The following is an 18104-nucleotide window of genomic DNA, read 5'->3' on the forward strand; positions in this document are numbered from 1 at the left end:
TTACAAGCAAGCAAGGCTTGGAAAAAAGACAGGATTGTTGTTTGGTATCTCATGGATTTTAAATTATAAACCTATCTTAAGGTCTTTTAAAAAGGTCTTTATGTAAGATTACAGGGCAATGTTCTAAATGAAACTGATGCACATAATAATACTTGGTTTGATGTGATGGGTCAAGTTTTAATTAGCACAGCTATCAAGTAAGGAAGAGATTTTTCAGTTTTCTTCCAGTACTGAAGTTTTAGGTCTAATTCAAAGCAAATCTTCACAGAACATGAGAAGTTCAGTTGTAGATCTTTGACTTTTTTGTTGCAAAAAATGATTCTGCTTTCATTAAACAACTTTCAAAAGTGTTTGGGAATACCAAGACAAAAAGCCAATTTTTTTTTTTTTTTGAGAAATTCTATCAAAAGCCAGTTTTGAGAATACAACATTTCAAAAAAAGTTCAGGCAAAACTGTTATTCAGTTACATTCCCTCTGTCACTTTGCCTACCATGACACAGCTGATACCTCAGTAAAATGTAGTAGTCTTATTATTTGACAGTGATAAAATGTTAATTATTAGCACATAGAGTCGAGCTCTTTATGGGGAAGTAGTTTTCTGCTGTAAAAATCATTAGAGCTCTGACTCAAAAAAGCTCTTAAGAGCATGTAAAAAGTTAAATAAGAGCTTGCAGTGATTTCAAGCAACTAATCCTGTTTCAAAAGCAGGGTCAGGAATGAAGGAGATCTGCTTTCCTCGTAATAGCCAAAAAAGCAATTTACAAGGACTGTGTGAAGTACTGCTCAATCCCAAAAGAAACTGGTAGAGAACTACAGGTGAAAACACGATGCCAAAGCTGGTTAAGGATAGTATTTTCTTACTCTGTCCAAAGTCTCAAACTGAAACATGTGATTACTTTTCAGGAAGAAGAAAAGCTCCCTTACCCCAGCTTCCTGTGAAACGATGCAGCATTAAGGAAACAAAACCAAAAGGGAGAAGTGAAACCCTGCTAAGGTTAAAGCAAAACTTTTGGAAAGGCCACATTTACTATCATGCATGATTGCCATATTACTGCACTGCTGTAGCAAATAATATGAAAACAGTGGCACAGTTAACTTGTGAGCTGTGTTTTGGTGAAAAAACAAGCATTGCTGGGATAACACTTGGCTATGGGCATATACACCTTTAGCAGTAGGTTGGATAAAGCGCAGTGTGAGAGCATTCAGAGTTTGCATTAATTGCAAGCTTTATTTATTTGTTTAAAGACAAGCAAGACCCTTGCTACCCTTACAGTCACAGCCTGTTAGATTGCATGGCCTCAGGCGCTATGAGAGGTGACTATTCCAGTCTTTTGCTTTGCATTCATAGTAAGAAGAAGAATGACCTGCTAGCCTTTGGATAAAGTAGATATTTTCCCCTATAAAGGAATGATTTAACCTGTGACCTCAAGCTTTCTTTGTCTCTGTGCAAGGCCCTGTTCTATGATGGTGAAGCAACAGAGCACCTGCTATCAGGGGAAAACTTCTGTACAGCAGTGTAAGAATAGAGACAACTTGCATGGTCTTTCTTCCTGTCCATCCAAAGAAGGACCATCACATTCTGGCTCCTTGTTGCAAGCAATAGTTTAGCTTTGAATGGTGTAAACCCATGTTTGGTATCTCATAAAAAACAATTTCATGCCATTACACACCTTGCAATACAAACACAAACCCTGAATGCAGAATTCTGATTCTTGGCCCAAATGATGGTACAGCAGTTGTTTAAACAACCACGTGCAAGCAAAAGGAAATATTCTTTCACAGGATCAGACTGTAGTGCAAACAGATGAGGTTCTCAGGTGGTAACATAACAGAAAGACTTCCACAAAAATAATGCCAAGCAAAAAAAACCTTCCCTAGCTCAATGTTGACAGCTTTGCAGTTTTGGATGTCGTCTCTTCAGTTTATAATGCCCCAGTTCTTTTTCTACCTTCTTAACCAAGTAATACTGAATTTAAAAGACCCTTAGTGAAGCAGACATTGCATTTGCTAGCTATCACTAAAACTGCAACAGTGTCACAAAACCTAATTTGATCAGTGTACTCGTTTTTGTTGATGAGCCCTATGGAGAGGTATGATTTACCAGGCTCAGTTCACACCTCTTCCTGTTCAGCAATATTTTTATCTTGCTTTTAGTGACACAGTGTTTTCCTTGGAAGATATTTTACCTTCTCTGGTTATGCCCATTTGGTTTCTTTTCTGGTGGCAGGTCAATGATGAGCACACACGACTGGGCATGTTCAAACCCTTCCTTGTTGCTAGGGGTTTTTGGGGAGCACTGAGTCTCCAGCATGAAGACCTAGAAAGCAACAAGTTACATAAAACAATCAGTTTAGCACTTGCAGTGGGTCTGGGGTGGGGGAAGGGCTGGGAATAGGATTTCCTGCAGTGTGAAATATCTGTCATTCTGAATAATTTTACAGTGATAGAGAGAATGCAAGGTATCCCCCCAGGCAGACCTTTCCTGGAGTATTCTACTTTGGTAAAAGAGCAATGGGCTGCCTCCAGACATCCAGTGGGGTGCAGGGCAAAGGCCAGACATATTTTTCTTTGAACCTGTATAAGGCATAACACGAAATGCCAAACCAAGCTTTCTGCTGTCTGTATGCTTCTATCTGAAAGTACCACGTACAGTGGAGACAGGGACCTGTCTGCACAGTTAGCCAGTTGCACCTAGAAAGGTTGGTTGTTAGAAGGATTATTTTCAGCCACAACAGACACCTAATACGCAACCCTTTGGGGGAGTGCTGTTATTTAACAACAGACAGCAACTAAATACCAAGCAGCCACAAACTTACCACACCTCACACCCCATCCCTCTCAAGGATGGGAAGGGTAATCAGGGAAAAAAAGATAAACCCCGTGGGTTGATATAAGAGTGGTTTAATAATTTAAATAAAATATAGTAGTATCAACCACCACCACCACCACACAAAGGGAGGCAACAACAACAACAACAACAACAAAAAAAAAAAAAAAGAAAAAAAAGAAAAAAAAAAAGAGGGAACTTGAACTTGTACAGTACAGTTGCTCAGCACCCAGTGACTGATGTCCAGCCTGTTCCTGAGCAGCCCCCTGCCAGACAACTGCCCTCATTTACACACTGAGCATGACACTCTGTGGTATGGGATATCCCTCTGGCCAGTCTCCATCAGCTGTGCTGGCCATGCTCCCCCCAGGCTTCTCCAGCCCTCATTACTGGCAGAGGATGGAAAACTGAATGGTCCTTGACCTAGTGTAAGCACTATTCAGCAACAACTAGAACATCATTGTGTTATCAACATTATTCTCATACTAAATTCAAACCACAGCACTGTACTAACTACTAGGAAGAAAATTAACTCCATCCCAACCAAAATCAGTTCAGTGGGAAACAGGGAAACAACTCTCATTGCTGTGGCTTTCTTTTGTAGCTTCATTGTTGTAGCAAATCCTCACTGTGGAGGACTCAGGGAGTGCCACTGATAGGGTCTACAACAAAAGTATTAATGTTACAGTCCCTGCTTTCTTGAGTTCTGCATCTTTAAAACTTAATTTAAAACACATTTTCTATTCAAACAATGTCTGCCACTACCACATTATTTGTGATCATCAGTCCTGGTCTGTGTGTCTCAGATTTTCAAGCAGCATCAGAGTATGATTTATCAAGTCAGAAATTGACACCAAACATCTGCTGGCTGTTTTAATCTATCTGCTTTCCCAGGCTGAAACTGTCATATGGTATTTACAGTTTTATGGTACCCTGCAGGTCATTAAGTTCAGTCTGCTGTATTTCAAAGAACTTGTTTCATAGAACCACTTTCATAGAATGAATAACCTTCACTGTTGTCAAAAGAACCCTAAGAAGGTTCCAAGTTTGTTCTGCTGATTCTGATTAGGAGTTAGTGAATCATTTGTTAAATGTCAGCATTATCCTCTAGTTCCCAGGAACCCTTTTACTTCTTTGCAATCTACACCTTAGGTATTTATAGAGAAAAATGCATGGATAGGTTAATCAAATCTTGTTTTCCTATTTTCATATCACCATCTCTGTTCTAGTGCAATTTTTGTCCCTTCAATTTATCATTCTTTAAAAGAGTATTCAGAAATCTATGTGACATTCTTGATGTGGATTCACAGTGACACTACTATTTCCCTTTCTCTATCAGAAACATCTCCACTGATGTATGCGATCCTGGCAATTTTAGAAATTACATTACACAGTAGGCTCATTGTCAGTCCTCTCTAGATACCCATGCATTTTTTCCCACCCTAGTAATTTAAAATTCCTGTTTACAGGGTGACAGTTCTGATGTTTCCTTTTTTTTTTTCCTAGTTTTCGTTAATTTTTCTGAATACTACTATAAGACAATTGATATTAGCCTGGTGATGACAAAGTCTTTGCCTGCAGGGTTTGTGAGGAAGATGGTGGAAAAAAAATATACCTTCATAAAGAAAAGCTCCAAGTTTAAAAGGTTTTCTGACTTGCCCTGAAACATCTGTCAGTACCTGCTGTGCCATGGCTCTGATCCTCCAGTACTCAGCTTCAGCACTTGGTGAGAGGGAGGGGGCTGCCACCTTCACTTCACAGGCATCTCCACTGAAGCTTTCAGTGCCACTGTGGAAATAGCCCAACAGGTTCTACAGAGAGACACAACATCAGAATTTCACTGTGTGGTTAACAAATGACCATGTCCAGCCTGTCTGTGGGAAATACAAGATTCAGTAACCTTTGCCATTCCCACTAGCTGGTCACCTGCCATCTTGAATTAATATATCCAATGTAAAGGCAGCTTTTTATGAATGCTGGTCTGCAAAGACTTCACAGGATTTTTTGTTTACAAAACAGACAGTGAATTGAAAACAAGTCTATATGGAGCATGCAACTACAGCAAAACAACATTGTCTTCTACCTAGTTTTTGTAAATCCAGAGGAAGAAATTGGTCAAAAGAGAAATTTTCACCTATTGAACTCTTCTGATTTCATACTGGCAAGGCAATTTAAAATAAGTCTGAACTGAAAGCTACTAGTGTGGTCTGTATACATTTAGAAAAACTGATTTCAATCTCCACCGTTGATCCAACATGTTTAATTGTGAGTTAACAAATTAACAACTTGTCAAAAGTTAGTGCATCCACTGTGTGATTACATTTTGACTGACAGCAAAATGGCAGTTTTACCTTTACTGGCTCAAGAGTGGCAGAGAATGCATCCTGCAAGGCACAACATGCAAGCCTCCACATCTCTTCAGTAAAAACAGGCCCTGCTGTCACCAAGACATACCTGCAAGGACACAGGAAAATATTACCATGTTCAAGGAGGAACTAGACAATTCTTATTCCTAAAGGGAGAAGGTTGAAAATCCCAGTCTTTGGAAGTGTCCAAAGCCAAGCTGGATGGGGCTTTGAGCAACTTGGTCTAGTGGAAAGTGTCTCTGTCCATGGCAGGGGAGTTGAAATGAAGTGATCTTTAAGGTCCCTTCCAACCCAAACCATTTTATGAATCAATGAAAACAGAACAAAAGGCTTACTCAGTTGCTAGCTAATGTTATCCAATCTCCTCAGTTGTTACCCTAACCTATTTTTGGAATTACACTATAGTTTTGACTTTTTTTTCTCCTTTGCTTTTCCTCTTCAAGTAGACACCTTTCCTCAAGAACTACACACTATGTAACTGTATAAATGCAGTGCTTATTTTGATTATGACTGTAATAACCTGAAGACTGAAAAAGGTGCTAATTACCTCTAAAGACCTGTGAATGCCAGGAGAAGACCCTTTTTCTTAAGGATCAATTATTGACTGATTATATATAAGTAATGTGCAAGTGCTTTTTTTGAGAATCGTACATCTAGTAATGCCTAAAATCACAGGTTCTGAAGCACACTGAAAAAACAGTAAGAAAAGGTTAGTAAGTCTAAAATCCATTATTCCACTAAAAAGACCTAAGATGTATTGTAGACTTCTTTTGAGATGTCAACCAACTTATCTGTCCACAAATCCTTCAAAGACATAGACATCTTTTTTGAATGTGCTAAGAGTGAACAGACTGGGTTACCTGATACAGGAGCAGCCAACTCTGGAAATGATTTCTGTTGGTTCTGCTACACAGGCTACCAGTAACTTGAAAAGATCTTTCAACATAGTATTGATCATATTTTCATAACCAATATCTATAAGGAAAAAACACAGACTGGTTTTAACATCATTGCCTTTTCATTAGCGATAAACAGTCTTGCTACACTTACTGCTATTCAGAGAATTTGCAAGACCAAATGATTTTTATGCAGCTATTGAAACATGCATTACCTCAAGCTGAAAGAAGAACAGTCCTTTTAAAGTTAACAATATAAAATGTCTGGACTGAAGTGGTACAGGAGAAACTATCTTAGATCCTGTTTCTGATATTCTAGTTCTTTATGATCAAAGTCTTTGTATCTTCTTTTGGGAATATACTAAAGATTATGATCTTTTAATTTTGAAGATAGCCCTGCCCTAAGAAGGAGCCTGGTCTAAATAACTTCCATAAATGTCTTACAATTTTTTCCCCATAATTCTAAACCCTATAAAGAAAAAAAAATCAGAAATTTTTAACTCTCCTCATATTTTATGCTTGAGCAACCAAAAAAGCAATGAAACCACCTCCTCAAGTAGCTATTCAGCAACATGTCACTGATGACAGTAGATATGACACTACAATGACATACCTGAGTGTATGAAATTCTGAATGTGCTCCACTACAAGTTCACTGGAAAGGCCAATGGCATGCTTGAAATTAGAAGATGCCACATCCCAGTAAGAGTGGTCACCATGGCTGCGATGGAGCCAAAGAGACATCGTGGGAAGAAGAAGATGTACAACTGCATAAATGCCAAATCCTGGTCCTTAAAATAAACACAATAATGGTTGTATATACTTGCTTACAAACCTACATGCTCAGTAAATTTGCTAACTTGTTCCAAGCTGAAGCCTGAGGTAATGATGAAGTAAAGAGGTTCTGAAACTTTTTTGTGAGATGAGGGTGGCAAAATTTGGATGTAGTTATGAGGAACATTTAGCCAACTGTTTACCTGCAGTCTTTCCCAGCAGATCTGCAGGATTACGTAATTTTCTCTTCCATTTGCTAGATATGAAGCAAACATTTCCTGTGCCTAGGACATCGATAGAGTACCACACCTCTTTATTGTGCAATGAATTTAAGCATATGTTCAATATGCTCTTACAAGATGCCTTTTGTCAACAGAATGATGGACTAAGTGGAAAAACTTATCAGCTCTGAGAAAATCCCTTCCTGGCAGAGAATGCCTCTGTGCAGCTTTAACACAAGTAACATACTTTACAGAAATGGCTTAGGACTCTGAAAGGTTTGGTTAGGACTCCACTAGCTCACATTTTATCAGGCCCTTTCATTACCAGGTGTCTTGGCAACGTCCCTCAGCAACTCAAAGAGCAGATCCAAAGTAGGAGGCTGGTGCTGACGGGGACAGTTGGATATGGCAGTTGTTAATTCTTCCAGCAGAATAATCCAGACATTGATAAGGCCTACAAAGTAAAGAAAGTAAGATTAAAAACCATGAATAAGTTACTGCTTGACACAGGTGAAACTTGCCCTCAGAAATTATGTAAATTAATAAATTAAGTAACTTAAAGATCATGGTTCTTGCATGTTTACTGTTACTATGTAATGGTTGTGGCCAATTGCCATTTTTGAAAAGATGGTTTCCTTTTCCCTCCCTTTTTATCAAGTTTGTGTTTTGTCCCATCCTTTCTCATCAATACACACCTTGTTCTGGTCATACTTTATTATTCCTACTAGCTCAGTCTCTTTAATCTTGTGTAAAACATCCCACAAAAATATATAAATAAAACCTCATCTCATTAGCATTGTAAATGCTGTCCAGAATAGATTGTATTACCTTAGATTATGTTTTAAAGTAAGGCTCCTGAGAAGACCAGCCATAATTTAACTGGCTCTATTTGGTACTCAGGACTGAAGAGTAAAAATGTCTCATGAGGTATGATCAAGTTGCCTCACATGTCATCTTTAGATGTTGAAGAGGTCACAGAGCTGGACAACTGCCAGAACAGCAGAGAGAATACAGGTGAGCTTTCATCTACACTGGCAAGCAGGTATCCCCTAAAAGATTACAGGATACAACTAGTATTCAATACTATTTTGAAGATGGTTAGGAATCGCTGCCCTTTAAGTTTTCACAGATCCCTTAAGTATCTGCTAGTTCTCCATGATAACATGAACAACTAAAGGGATGTTTCACATTACACTCTTAAGTCACCCTAAAAGGCTATGGGTTTATTAGGGTAAAATGGATTTTATATTGGTTCACTAATAAGTTCCTGCTCTCTGCCAGTGGTAGCCATGCTGATGTAGTCTGTATCTTAATGATGCTTGCTAGGTAATTATGTTCTAAAAGCAATACAAAAAGGAACATTTTTAAGATTTACTGAGCTTGCAGACTGCAAGAATCTTCCTGAGAAACAAGGAAAAAAAAGTGAAATCATTGCTTTGTAACTAGGTTGAGGATTTATTTATTCACACCACTTTCAGAAGGCAGTGGTGTGCCCTGTTTTGAGTCAGGTAGACTTTAATGACACTTCTGGATAAGGAAGCAGCATAAATGACTCAGAGTGAAATATGGATGTTTTCCAGTCTGGGAGAACTGAGTTTCTCATAACACCCTCTTGTAGAGTCCAGCATAAAATCAAACACAGTATGAAAATATACTGCAAATATGCCAAAGTAGGTTAAAACATTTTGCCTCATCTTGCTACCGACTTTGAGCATTAGAGTGCCAGGTGAAGCTGCATTGTGTCTTTATGAAGTCTGTTTGCCCAGCAACAATCTAACACCATTGCCATGTAAATAACAAACTGGGTGACAGCCTCTGGGCATAGTTCTGACAAGAACCACTAGAAGGTTTATTTGCTGCAGGGTGGTGTTTCTGTTTACAGCAGGAGAGTAACAGGCAGAGTCACTTCAGAACTGTAGGCAACTGAGGTGGGGAGACCCTAGGTCAAGTTCCAAGTCTGAGTCAAAGCAGAGGCTTCAATGACTTGTGTCTCCTACATCCCAGGTGAATATCCTAAAATCCCCTGAAAGAGAAAAACCAAACCAAACCCAGCACAGAAAGAAGTAAAAGGTTGTTTTGTGAAAAACTACGACTTGTGACTTTCTGGTTTCAGAGAACAGCTTTTCATTCCTTTGTCCAGGGTAGCAGGAACAGGACAATCCATGTGGTGGAAGAGTCTAGATGAAGGTGGTACCAAAGGCCAGTCTGGTGAGGCACATGAATGAAATGCATTGGAGTCAACCTGCTTTCTGCCAGATTGCAGCTGACTCTTTACAGAGGCAGCCTGGTTGGAACAGCTCAGTAGTCTACATATTCAGAAGTGACTGTGAAGCAAGGGGTTAAGTTAGAAACGCAGCTAGTAAGATGAAGGCCATATATTTTGATTAAGGGCTTAACAAAGAGATTAGGAAAAGAGTAATTATTACCAGATGGGGATAACTGAAGCAAAGATAATATATCATGTATTTGACTCAGCTGTATTCTTAGAAAGGACAGGGAATATATGAAGTATTGTAAAAGGGTAGGAACCATAAACACACCTGGCTTCTAACAATGACTGGGCCCAGGAGAGGCAGTTTGGAGCATGACCAAGAGGTCACAAAGTCCTGGCAACCAGATAAAGGTGAAGAATTTACCATGAGGAAGACCTCTTACTTCATCCTCAGAAGCCCACTGACCCATTTCAAGAAGATGACTGCGCAGCCGTAATGAACATTCAGCTCATTGGAATACCAAGCGGGAGCAGGTGATGCATATGTATAGGCGTCTCGGTATCTTTATGAATATGTAGAGCTTTTGTAGATATATGGAGAAGCTTCAGTTTTGGAAATTTGCACATGTCTTTGGAGGACTACCTCCCAGTGTGCCCAGCAAGCTGAATAAACATGCCACTTTTCAGCTTTAATTAGGTGAAGAGTCTTCTGTCCGTGCATCATTCTGGCAACTGCAGCAGGACTCCTCTGTTTACTGTGGGACCAGGCCAGGCTGTGGACACCTCCAGGTTCCTGGAGGGACCTCCACTCCCTGTCTGCTCATTGCGGGGACAGACAAGACCACTGGCATTACGGACAAAGGGTATGCTTATAATTAGAGAAATTAGTCTCTAAGTTGTATGTACGTGTGGCTGAGGGGGCAGCTGGTAAGTCACAGGGAGGCCCTGTGTGCAACACAGGCCCATAGGTTTGCTTGCAAGCACTGAAGGGTTTGGTTGCCGGCTAAAGGGTAATTTGGAGACCGGCTAGCAGTTCTGGGAGTGAACTGGACAAATTCCTGTGCATTGCTCCTATTCTTTTATTTGCTGCTATTTTTGACTGTGTCCAGACTGTGTCAGTGTGTGTGCGTTTGATGAAATATATGAGTTGTGATTTTTGTTACTGGAAATTGTAGTTGTCACTATTTTTGAGGGATATTGTGCATTTTTGAGGTAATACTACTATCTTGTGTCAAAAGGTATAGTTGCCATGAGCTGGTAACTCTTTAGTTCATTTTTAAGACAACACTGCTATCTTGTGTCGAAAGTTATAGTTGCAACTAGTGGTTTTTTTACTTGGTGTTTTGGTTTTTGTATTTACTGTGATGTTTGTTTATTTTTAACAAATTGTTAGAGGTGGCTGGCGAAGCTTGGGCTCAAGCTGCAAGGACTTGACTGTCCAGAGAGGCACTCTTTAAGTGGCTTGGGCTTAAACCAGATGAGCTCTTGGCTATAGGAGGAGACTGGGCTGTTATAAATAGGATAGAAAGACAGAAAGGGTGTTTTTAGGGGTCAGATATTCAAGCTGAATGCACTGTTATTTAGCTTTTGATTGGGAGCTACCCCCAGCTGAGGATAATCTCAGAAATCTGTGGAGGTAGAGAAGACCAGGAGTAACTCGTTGCTTTTTGTGTAATCTGACAATTTTCTGTTGGGTACCTGGGGGACACTCGGCTGTGTCCCTCTTCATTGCAAGACCTGCAATAGAAGGTGGTATTGTATATCTTATAGGCAGAGACTCTATAAGATATACAATATACAATATTTTGCCCCAAATATTTCCTGGAATCAGAATGCCCGCAGTACTACAACTAGGAGGGAGCACATACTGAATGTGAGACAGTGAATTTAGTCTGTGGAAAAGGTTGTCCCAAGAATTTAGATATTTTTAAAGAAGATGGGGAACAGTGCAAAACGAGCTGGAGGACAACCCCTGCGGTTTAGTTCTGATATCTGATACAGGGTTGTGTTTGTGGAATTGCTGCCTGTAGTGAGAGCAGTATTTTGTGTAAGATTAATTACAGTGTGGAATTTGTGTAGAAGGCTGCTATTATTTCTGCCGAGGGACAGACAAGGACAATTTATGGAACAAAAGGTCAATTGAGACCTAGGGCTAGAGAAGCCTGTGTAGAGTGCTGGTGTGGTTTTGAGATTAGTGTGCAGTTTTAGTACATTTTCCCCCTGAGAAGAGGAAAGGGGAGGTGTGGTGAGTATGCACAGTGAAGTGTGTATGGCTCTCTGGGGATGCTATCTCTGGGCTCTCTGTTTTAACCACGGCTAGGAGAATTAAAGGAATCCCTCTTACACAGTGGTTCAGACTTGAACCATGGGAATTTGTTACTCCAGTGAATCACGGAATAGCTAGAAGAAACTAACGGGTTTACCTAGAAGGATTACATAAGACTTCTGGTGGCCAATGACTGTCTTTAGATTGGGAATTTCCTGCAATAGAGAGTTTAGAACTTCATGAAGGAATACATGGAATAGCTTGCCTCTGTGGACGTTTCTCTGCAGCCCTGGTTCATTTAGAGGTTGGCATTGTGCGTGGGTGTTAATTCACTCTAATATTTGTGCAGGACGATATTATTGTTATTCTGCAAGACAGCAAAGTGAGTGTGCCCTGTGTCAGTGGAAACAACGCCTTAATCAAGCTGATTTTGAACGAGAGATTTTAAAGTTGGTGTGCCCAAAGTCACACTTCGTACCTGAAGATTGGATTGTGTGGGAAGAAAACTGGGAAAAGAATGTGAGATTTTGTGAAGCAAAGTTTAGGTAGAGTGAGTGAGAAATAAGTAGCTGAGGTGTCCTATGAATGGAAATGGAAATCAGAGGAGACTGAGCTTGGTAGAAGTTGCTTGCCCGAAGGGCTGCCCTTGTGAACCCTGGGTTTGCTTCTGCTGTATTTAGTTGAAGAGCTGTGGTACAGACAGACATTTAGGTGGAGGAGACCGAGAGAGTCACTTTGTCATTTGTGTTATTCTAAGGAGACAAAGGACACTCAGAGAGCTATAAAGATTTTACTGGCAACCAGTCGTGAGGGCCACAGAAGTAACAGGTTGTTTGAATCATTGGAGAAGGGGGTTTCAGTTAATTTAGGGAAGCCAGCAGAAGTAATTAGAACTAAGTGTGCGCAGCCTATTTTTATACCCCGAGACTTTCAAATTAAGGCAAAGAGCTGGGATAAAGTAAAGAAGCACTGGGAAAAGAAAAATGGGAACTAACCAGAGTACAGAAATTTCTAAGGCTAGTCCTTTGGGTTGTATTTTGGCACACTGGAAAGAATTGATGGGCTATGGAGGAACTGAAAATAAAAGGAATTTAATTCGATTTTGTAACCAATGATGGCCACTTCAAAGGCTAGAAGGAGATGTTAGATGGCCACCATCTGGAACTTTAGACTATGACACTTTATTGCAGATGATGTTATTTTTAAGAAGGGAACAGAAATGGGAGGAAGTAACATATGCTGATATGTTCTTTACTCTCTGGAATCATTACTGAGACTGAGAATGGGAAATTCAATCAGGAAAGATGGGCCACTACACAAGAAGGGAATGGAAAGCTTGCAGTCCCCTCCTATTTGTTATGGTCACTAGTAAAAGAGGAGCATCAGAAATAGCTGCTTGGTATACTAATTTAAAAGATAGGATTGTAGCCAGAAATTTACAAGGTACAGTTATTCAAGTGACTTGACAATGTAGTTTTTGCCTCCAAACTAACCCCAAAAATAATCCCAAACCAAAACTTAGACAAATTGGAAGAGCCTATGGGCCTGGGCAACAGTGGCAAACTGATTTTTCAGAACTTTCCAGGAAAGGGGGGTATCAATATTTATTTGTATTGACAGTTCTCTTTTCAGGATAGCTGGAAGCCTTTCCTACCAGAACCGCCAAGGTGTGAAAGATAACTTAAGTACTGTTACAAGAGATAATACCATGCTTTGGGGCCCCAGCCACAGTATCTTCAGATAGAGGGTCACACTTCATTTCAAAAATTGTACAGCAAATTAGCTACCAATTGGGCATAGACTGGGAGCTTCATATCCCATATCATCCCCAGTCAAGTGGCCAAGTGGAAAAAATGAATCATTTAATCAAGCAACAAATTATAAGGCTAGAGCAAGAAGAAAAATTACATTGTCCCCACGCTCTTCCATTAGCATTACTGTGAATCCAGACTAAACCAAGGACAAAAGAAAAATCAAAAGTCCTTTTGAGATATTATATGGAAGGCCATATGGGGTAAAAGAGGGAACATCAACCCAAGCAGGGGAAGAAACCCCACACAGCTACATGATGGCCCTAAAGAAACAACTCACAGAAATTGAGAAGCATGTGTCTGGGTTTCAGAGCAGGGAATTAGATGGACCAGTACATGACATACAGCCTGGAGATTATGTATATGTCTTTTGCAGAGCAAGTTCTGGACCCACAGTGGGAAGGACCATTCCAAGTGCTTCTCACCACTTTTACTGCAATCAAGGTCAAGGAACAGAACGTCTGGATCCACCAAACGCGAGTGAAAAAGGATCCAAGAGGTGTTTGGAAAGTTACACCAGATGATAATGAACTGAAACTAAAGCTTATGCAGGAAAATAAGTAGATTGTAAGAAGAAATTAATCTAGTTTGTATTTGTAACGACTTTGTTTCAAAGAATGGCAAGTACAATTTGGAAAGTTGTGACCTTCACTATCATAGCTATGTCCATAACTGAAGTTAATGCAATACCACGTGTGTACAATGCAACTGATATATACACTTGTCGAGGAACAGCTTATGACTCTTACTCCCGTAAATCTCTGTCAAAAATGCTGAGAGTCACAAATGCATCTGTTTGGGAAGGGAGAAATGTCTGGGGATGTGAATATGCATTCGTTCAGGATGGCTTCCATGAATTCGACCAAGAACCTATGGAACTCATCCGGATTAGCCCTGAATGTTGTGACAAATGCTTAAGCAACTGTCCTGAATTCCGACTCAGAATAGAAGGATGTGCAGACAAGAACTCTAGAATTGACTATAATATAACTCAAGTCTGTGTTGTTCCTTGGAAGCATAGAATTAGAACAACCAGAACAACCAATTAGCCTCTACCAAGACAGACTGCCCATACTCAGACTACACTCATCCAAACCCTAAAAGAGACAATTTGATCTATAGTTACCAAAACTGGAACATATACTATTAAAAAGACTGGAATCTGAAGGCTACTGCTTAATCCAGAATGGTCCCTGAAGCGAGCAGAAATGGCAATGCAGGTAAATGCTTCTGCCATTAGACTGGAGTGTACCCCATTTCTTAAGACCTCTTTTATGGATGACCACTTGGTTACAGAAGCGTATACCATATACACTCAGACGAAAAAGAGATTTGACTGGATTATTAAGAACAGGACTGGCGGTTTTGAATACAATGGATTCAGAGGTATTAATGAACAAATTAACTGCAGCTGGTAGTGACACAATTAAGTTACAACAGCCTTTACAATCTCCTTTATTAGCTTTAGGTACCACCCAGTGGAAACTGTCCAAGATATTACCAGAATGGGAAAATACAGAAGAATGGGACCATGAATTGATAATCAACACCTTGGGTACAGCTACTGAGAATATTTCTTTTGCTCTTAGGTGTGTACAAGCACACTTGTGGATGCAATCAGTGGCTGCCTCAGTTACTAAGGAAAGTGGAGAACACACCTTTCCTGCTGAGATCTGCAAAATTGTTTGGGATAATTCTTCTGACTTAGAAAGAGAACTTTAATCTTGATGGGTTTTGCTCAATTTTGCCTATGATCCTGTCACAAGTGTAGTGACTGTTTTTGTTTTGACTATACATAATGCATCAGTGGATTTAATATACCCAATAGTCGCTTTAAGGTTGAATCATGAAGGAACTGCACTGTATCCTTCTGAACACAGAACATGGGCACAGAAAGCTGAAGGGAACTGTCAGACTATTAATATAGAGTCTTGTGCCATGAGAAGACAATTATGGTTTATATGTGAAGGAAATATGAATAATGATCAAGACACTTGTCTGGATACAGAACAAAGCATTTGTCACATTGAGGTTCATTCAGCCAACCAGACAACCCTGCTTGTATATATAAGTCAAGGTCATGCATGCCTCAGAACAGCATGCTCCACTATAGTGGTGGACAAGCTCACCATAAATGAAACACCATTTAATCTGTGCATTTGTAACTTTGCCAGAATTGAAGGATGTGATTTCTCCTATCAGGCACCTGCTGTATCACATCAGTATCTAAAGGCAAATTTGACTACTGTGCAAGAAATATCATCCGTGCCTATAGGGATGAATTTAACTTTAGTCAAACAGTTATTGAAACATGAGCATCAAAAGGAAATTCTTGAAAAAATTAAAATTATGCGAAAGAAGACCTGAATTACAATACATCATGACACAGAAACCATACTGAAAGTCTTTAAAAGGTTAGAGGAAGATATGTCTCACCATTAGTGGGATGTACTTTTTGGATGGTCACCAAAACCAACGGGTATACTTAATGCTTTAGTTCACCCACTTATTGTTTTATTGATTTTAGCTAGCGTAAGTTTGATTTTGTCTGTTGTAATGCTTGTTTAGAATTTGAAGATGCTACGATGAATGGCGATCTTAACTTCATTAACAAAAACATATGGTGTGGTTTTAAGAGATTCTTATCTCATGACTTGGTTAGAGGAAGAAGAATCCGTATATCAGTAAAAGAATTTACTAACTTTGCAGAGAAATGGGGGAATGAATCAAGGGGTTAAGTTAGAAATGTAGCTAGTAAGATGAAGGCCATATATTTTGATTAAGAGCTTAACAAGGAGATTAAGAAAAGAGTAATTATTAATAATTATATACTAATATAATATATAATAAATTATTTTATAATAAATTAATAATTCCAGATGGGGATAATTGAAGCAAAGACAATATATCATGTATTTGACTCAGCTGTATTCTTAGAAAGGACAGGGAATATATGAAGTATTGTAAAAGGGTAGGAACCATAAACACACCTGGCTTCTAACAATGACTGGGCCCAGGAGAGGCAGTTTGGAGCATGACCAAGAGGTCACAAAGTCCTGGCAACCAGATAAAGGTGAAGAATTTACCATGAGGAAGACCTCTTACTTCATCCTCAGAAGCCCACTGACCCATTTCAAAGCCCGCTGACCCAATATAAGAAAATGACTGCGCAGCCGTAATGAACATTCAGCTCATTGTAATACCAGGCGGGAGCAGGTGATGCTTATGTATAGGCGTCTCGGTATCTTTATGAATATGTAGAGCTTTTGTAGGGATATGGAGAAGCTTCAGTTTTGGAAATTTGCACATGTCTTTGGAGGACTACCTCCCAGTGTGCCCAGCAAGCTGAATAAACATGCCACTTTTCAGCTTTAATTAGGTGAAGAGTCTTCTGTCCATGCCCCAGCTGTACTGCTGTGAAGGTCTCCTGACCCCAGAAGCCATAAGGCTGCATTCCTCTACTGCTTGGCTCTGTATATTCTAGTTCGTCCAACACCTGATTAATCCACAACCCATATAAACCATACAAATAATCAGGAGACAAATGCTGCTTATTTTTTCTGGAGGTCATAGTGCTTTTTATGGACTTCAGAAATTCACTGTTTATTTCAACAGACCACAGGGCCTAAGTTTGGAAATATTTAAACAATTATTCTTTATCTTTGTAAACTGTAACTCAATACTGGTATATTTTTTCCTGTTAAAGGCAGGCCTGCCAATACCAACTCTAGAAGATTTTCACTCCTTTACTTCAGCTGTGGTCTAGAAAGTGTTAGCTCTCAGAAATACACAATGGTTGTATTATGAATATCAGGATAATCAAAATATTGTTATCTTGCCCTAAGAGAGGGGTTGTATTTTTCTTATATATTAATTGTATCTTTTACATAAAGAAGGTGACAGGAACTGAACTTCCAAGCTCTGTGTGCACACGTGGGTGTGTGTAGACAACAAGGAAACAATAAACTATGAAGTTTTCCCCCCGTTTTGCTTTCAGCAATTGTCAAAATTTGCAGCAACATATAGAAGAAATAATTGATTAGTTCTGAATTTACTACTTTCAATGCACTTACCAGTGTCATCATCAAAGTCAGAAAGGATGCACTCAATTCCATCCTCACTGCTGGCTGACTGCTCCTGCGCTCTTCGGGGCAAGTTAACCAGCCGGCCACTGAGGAAGATGGGTTTCAAGGGCATTTTATAGATTTTGGCTAACAACTTGGAAGGGTGGAGAAGAGGGGAAAGAAAAAAGAGAAGATAAATATCCATGGGAAAGTTTGTAAAAGCAATCACATACAACACAGGTACGTAAAATAAAATAAAAGGTATGCAAACACAATTAGAGGCCAGAAGTCTTTGGTTCACTGACAAGTAAAAAGTTGTGGGTAAAGAGAGGGAGAGCAGCAATTGAAATAACACATTTCTGAGATGGGACTGTGCTCTCTCTTCTCATTTGTGAAAGGCAAACGTTACAATTCACTGACTGCATCTATGATCTACAAAGCTCCGTTAGCCATACTATTGCACTGATGCTACCAGCATTTAATCAAGTCTTTCTAAGTAAATAATGTATTGCAATATACAGACAAGATTCTTTTTTAGTCATTCCTGTTCTACTTTTACTGGCAAGTTAAAAGGTATAACAAGATATAAATGGCTGCTTCTTTTAAAGAGGAGAGAATATTTTCCCCCCACCGTGAACTGGAGTTTGTAAGGATGAGGAATGGCAAT

General features: G+C 39.5%; 1 protein-coding gene across 1 annotated transcript in view; it reads right to left on the reverse strand.

Annotated features, from left to right (window-relative positions):
* ARFGEF3 (ARFGEF family member 3) overlaps nucleotides 1-18104 on the reverse strand; it is an 84531-nt gene that overhangs the window by 2877 nt on the left and 63550 nt on the right. The window contains exons 25-31 of the mRNA XM_041470050.1: nucleotides 17447-17591; nucleotides 7410-7538; nucleotides 6704-6880; nucleotides 6055-6169; nucleotides 5180-5282; nucleotides 4508-4639; nucleotides 2188-2318 (exon numbers count right to left, since the gene is read on the reverse strand). Of these exons, the coding sequence (XP_041325984.1) occupies nucleotides 2188-2318; nucleotides 4508-4639; nucleotides 5180-5282; nucleotides 6055-6169; nucleotides 6704-6880; nucleotides 7410-7538; nucleotides 17447-17591 (932 nt within the window). The remainder of the gene's footprint in view (nucleotides 1-2187; nucleotides 2319-4507; nucleotides 4640-5179; nucleotides 5283-6054; nucleotides 6170-6703; nucleotides 6881-7409; nucleotides 7539-17446; nucleotides 17592-18104) is intronic.

This window comes from Pyrgilauda ruficollis, unplaced genomic scaffold (assembly GCF_017590135.1).
Source record: "Pyrgilauda ruficollis isolate IOZ18807 unplaced genomic scaffold, ASM1759013v1 scaffold24, whole genome shotgun sequence".
NCBI lineage: Eukaryota > Metazoa > Chordata > Aves > Passeriformes > Passeridae > Pyrgilauda > Pyrgilauda ruficollis.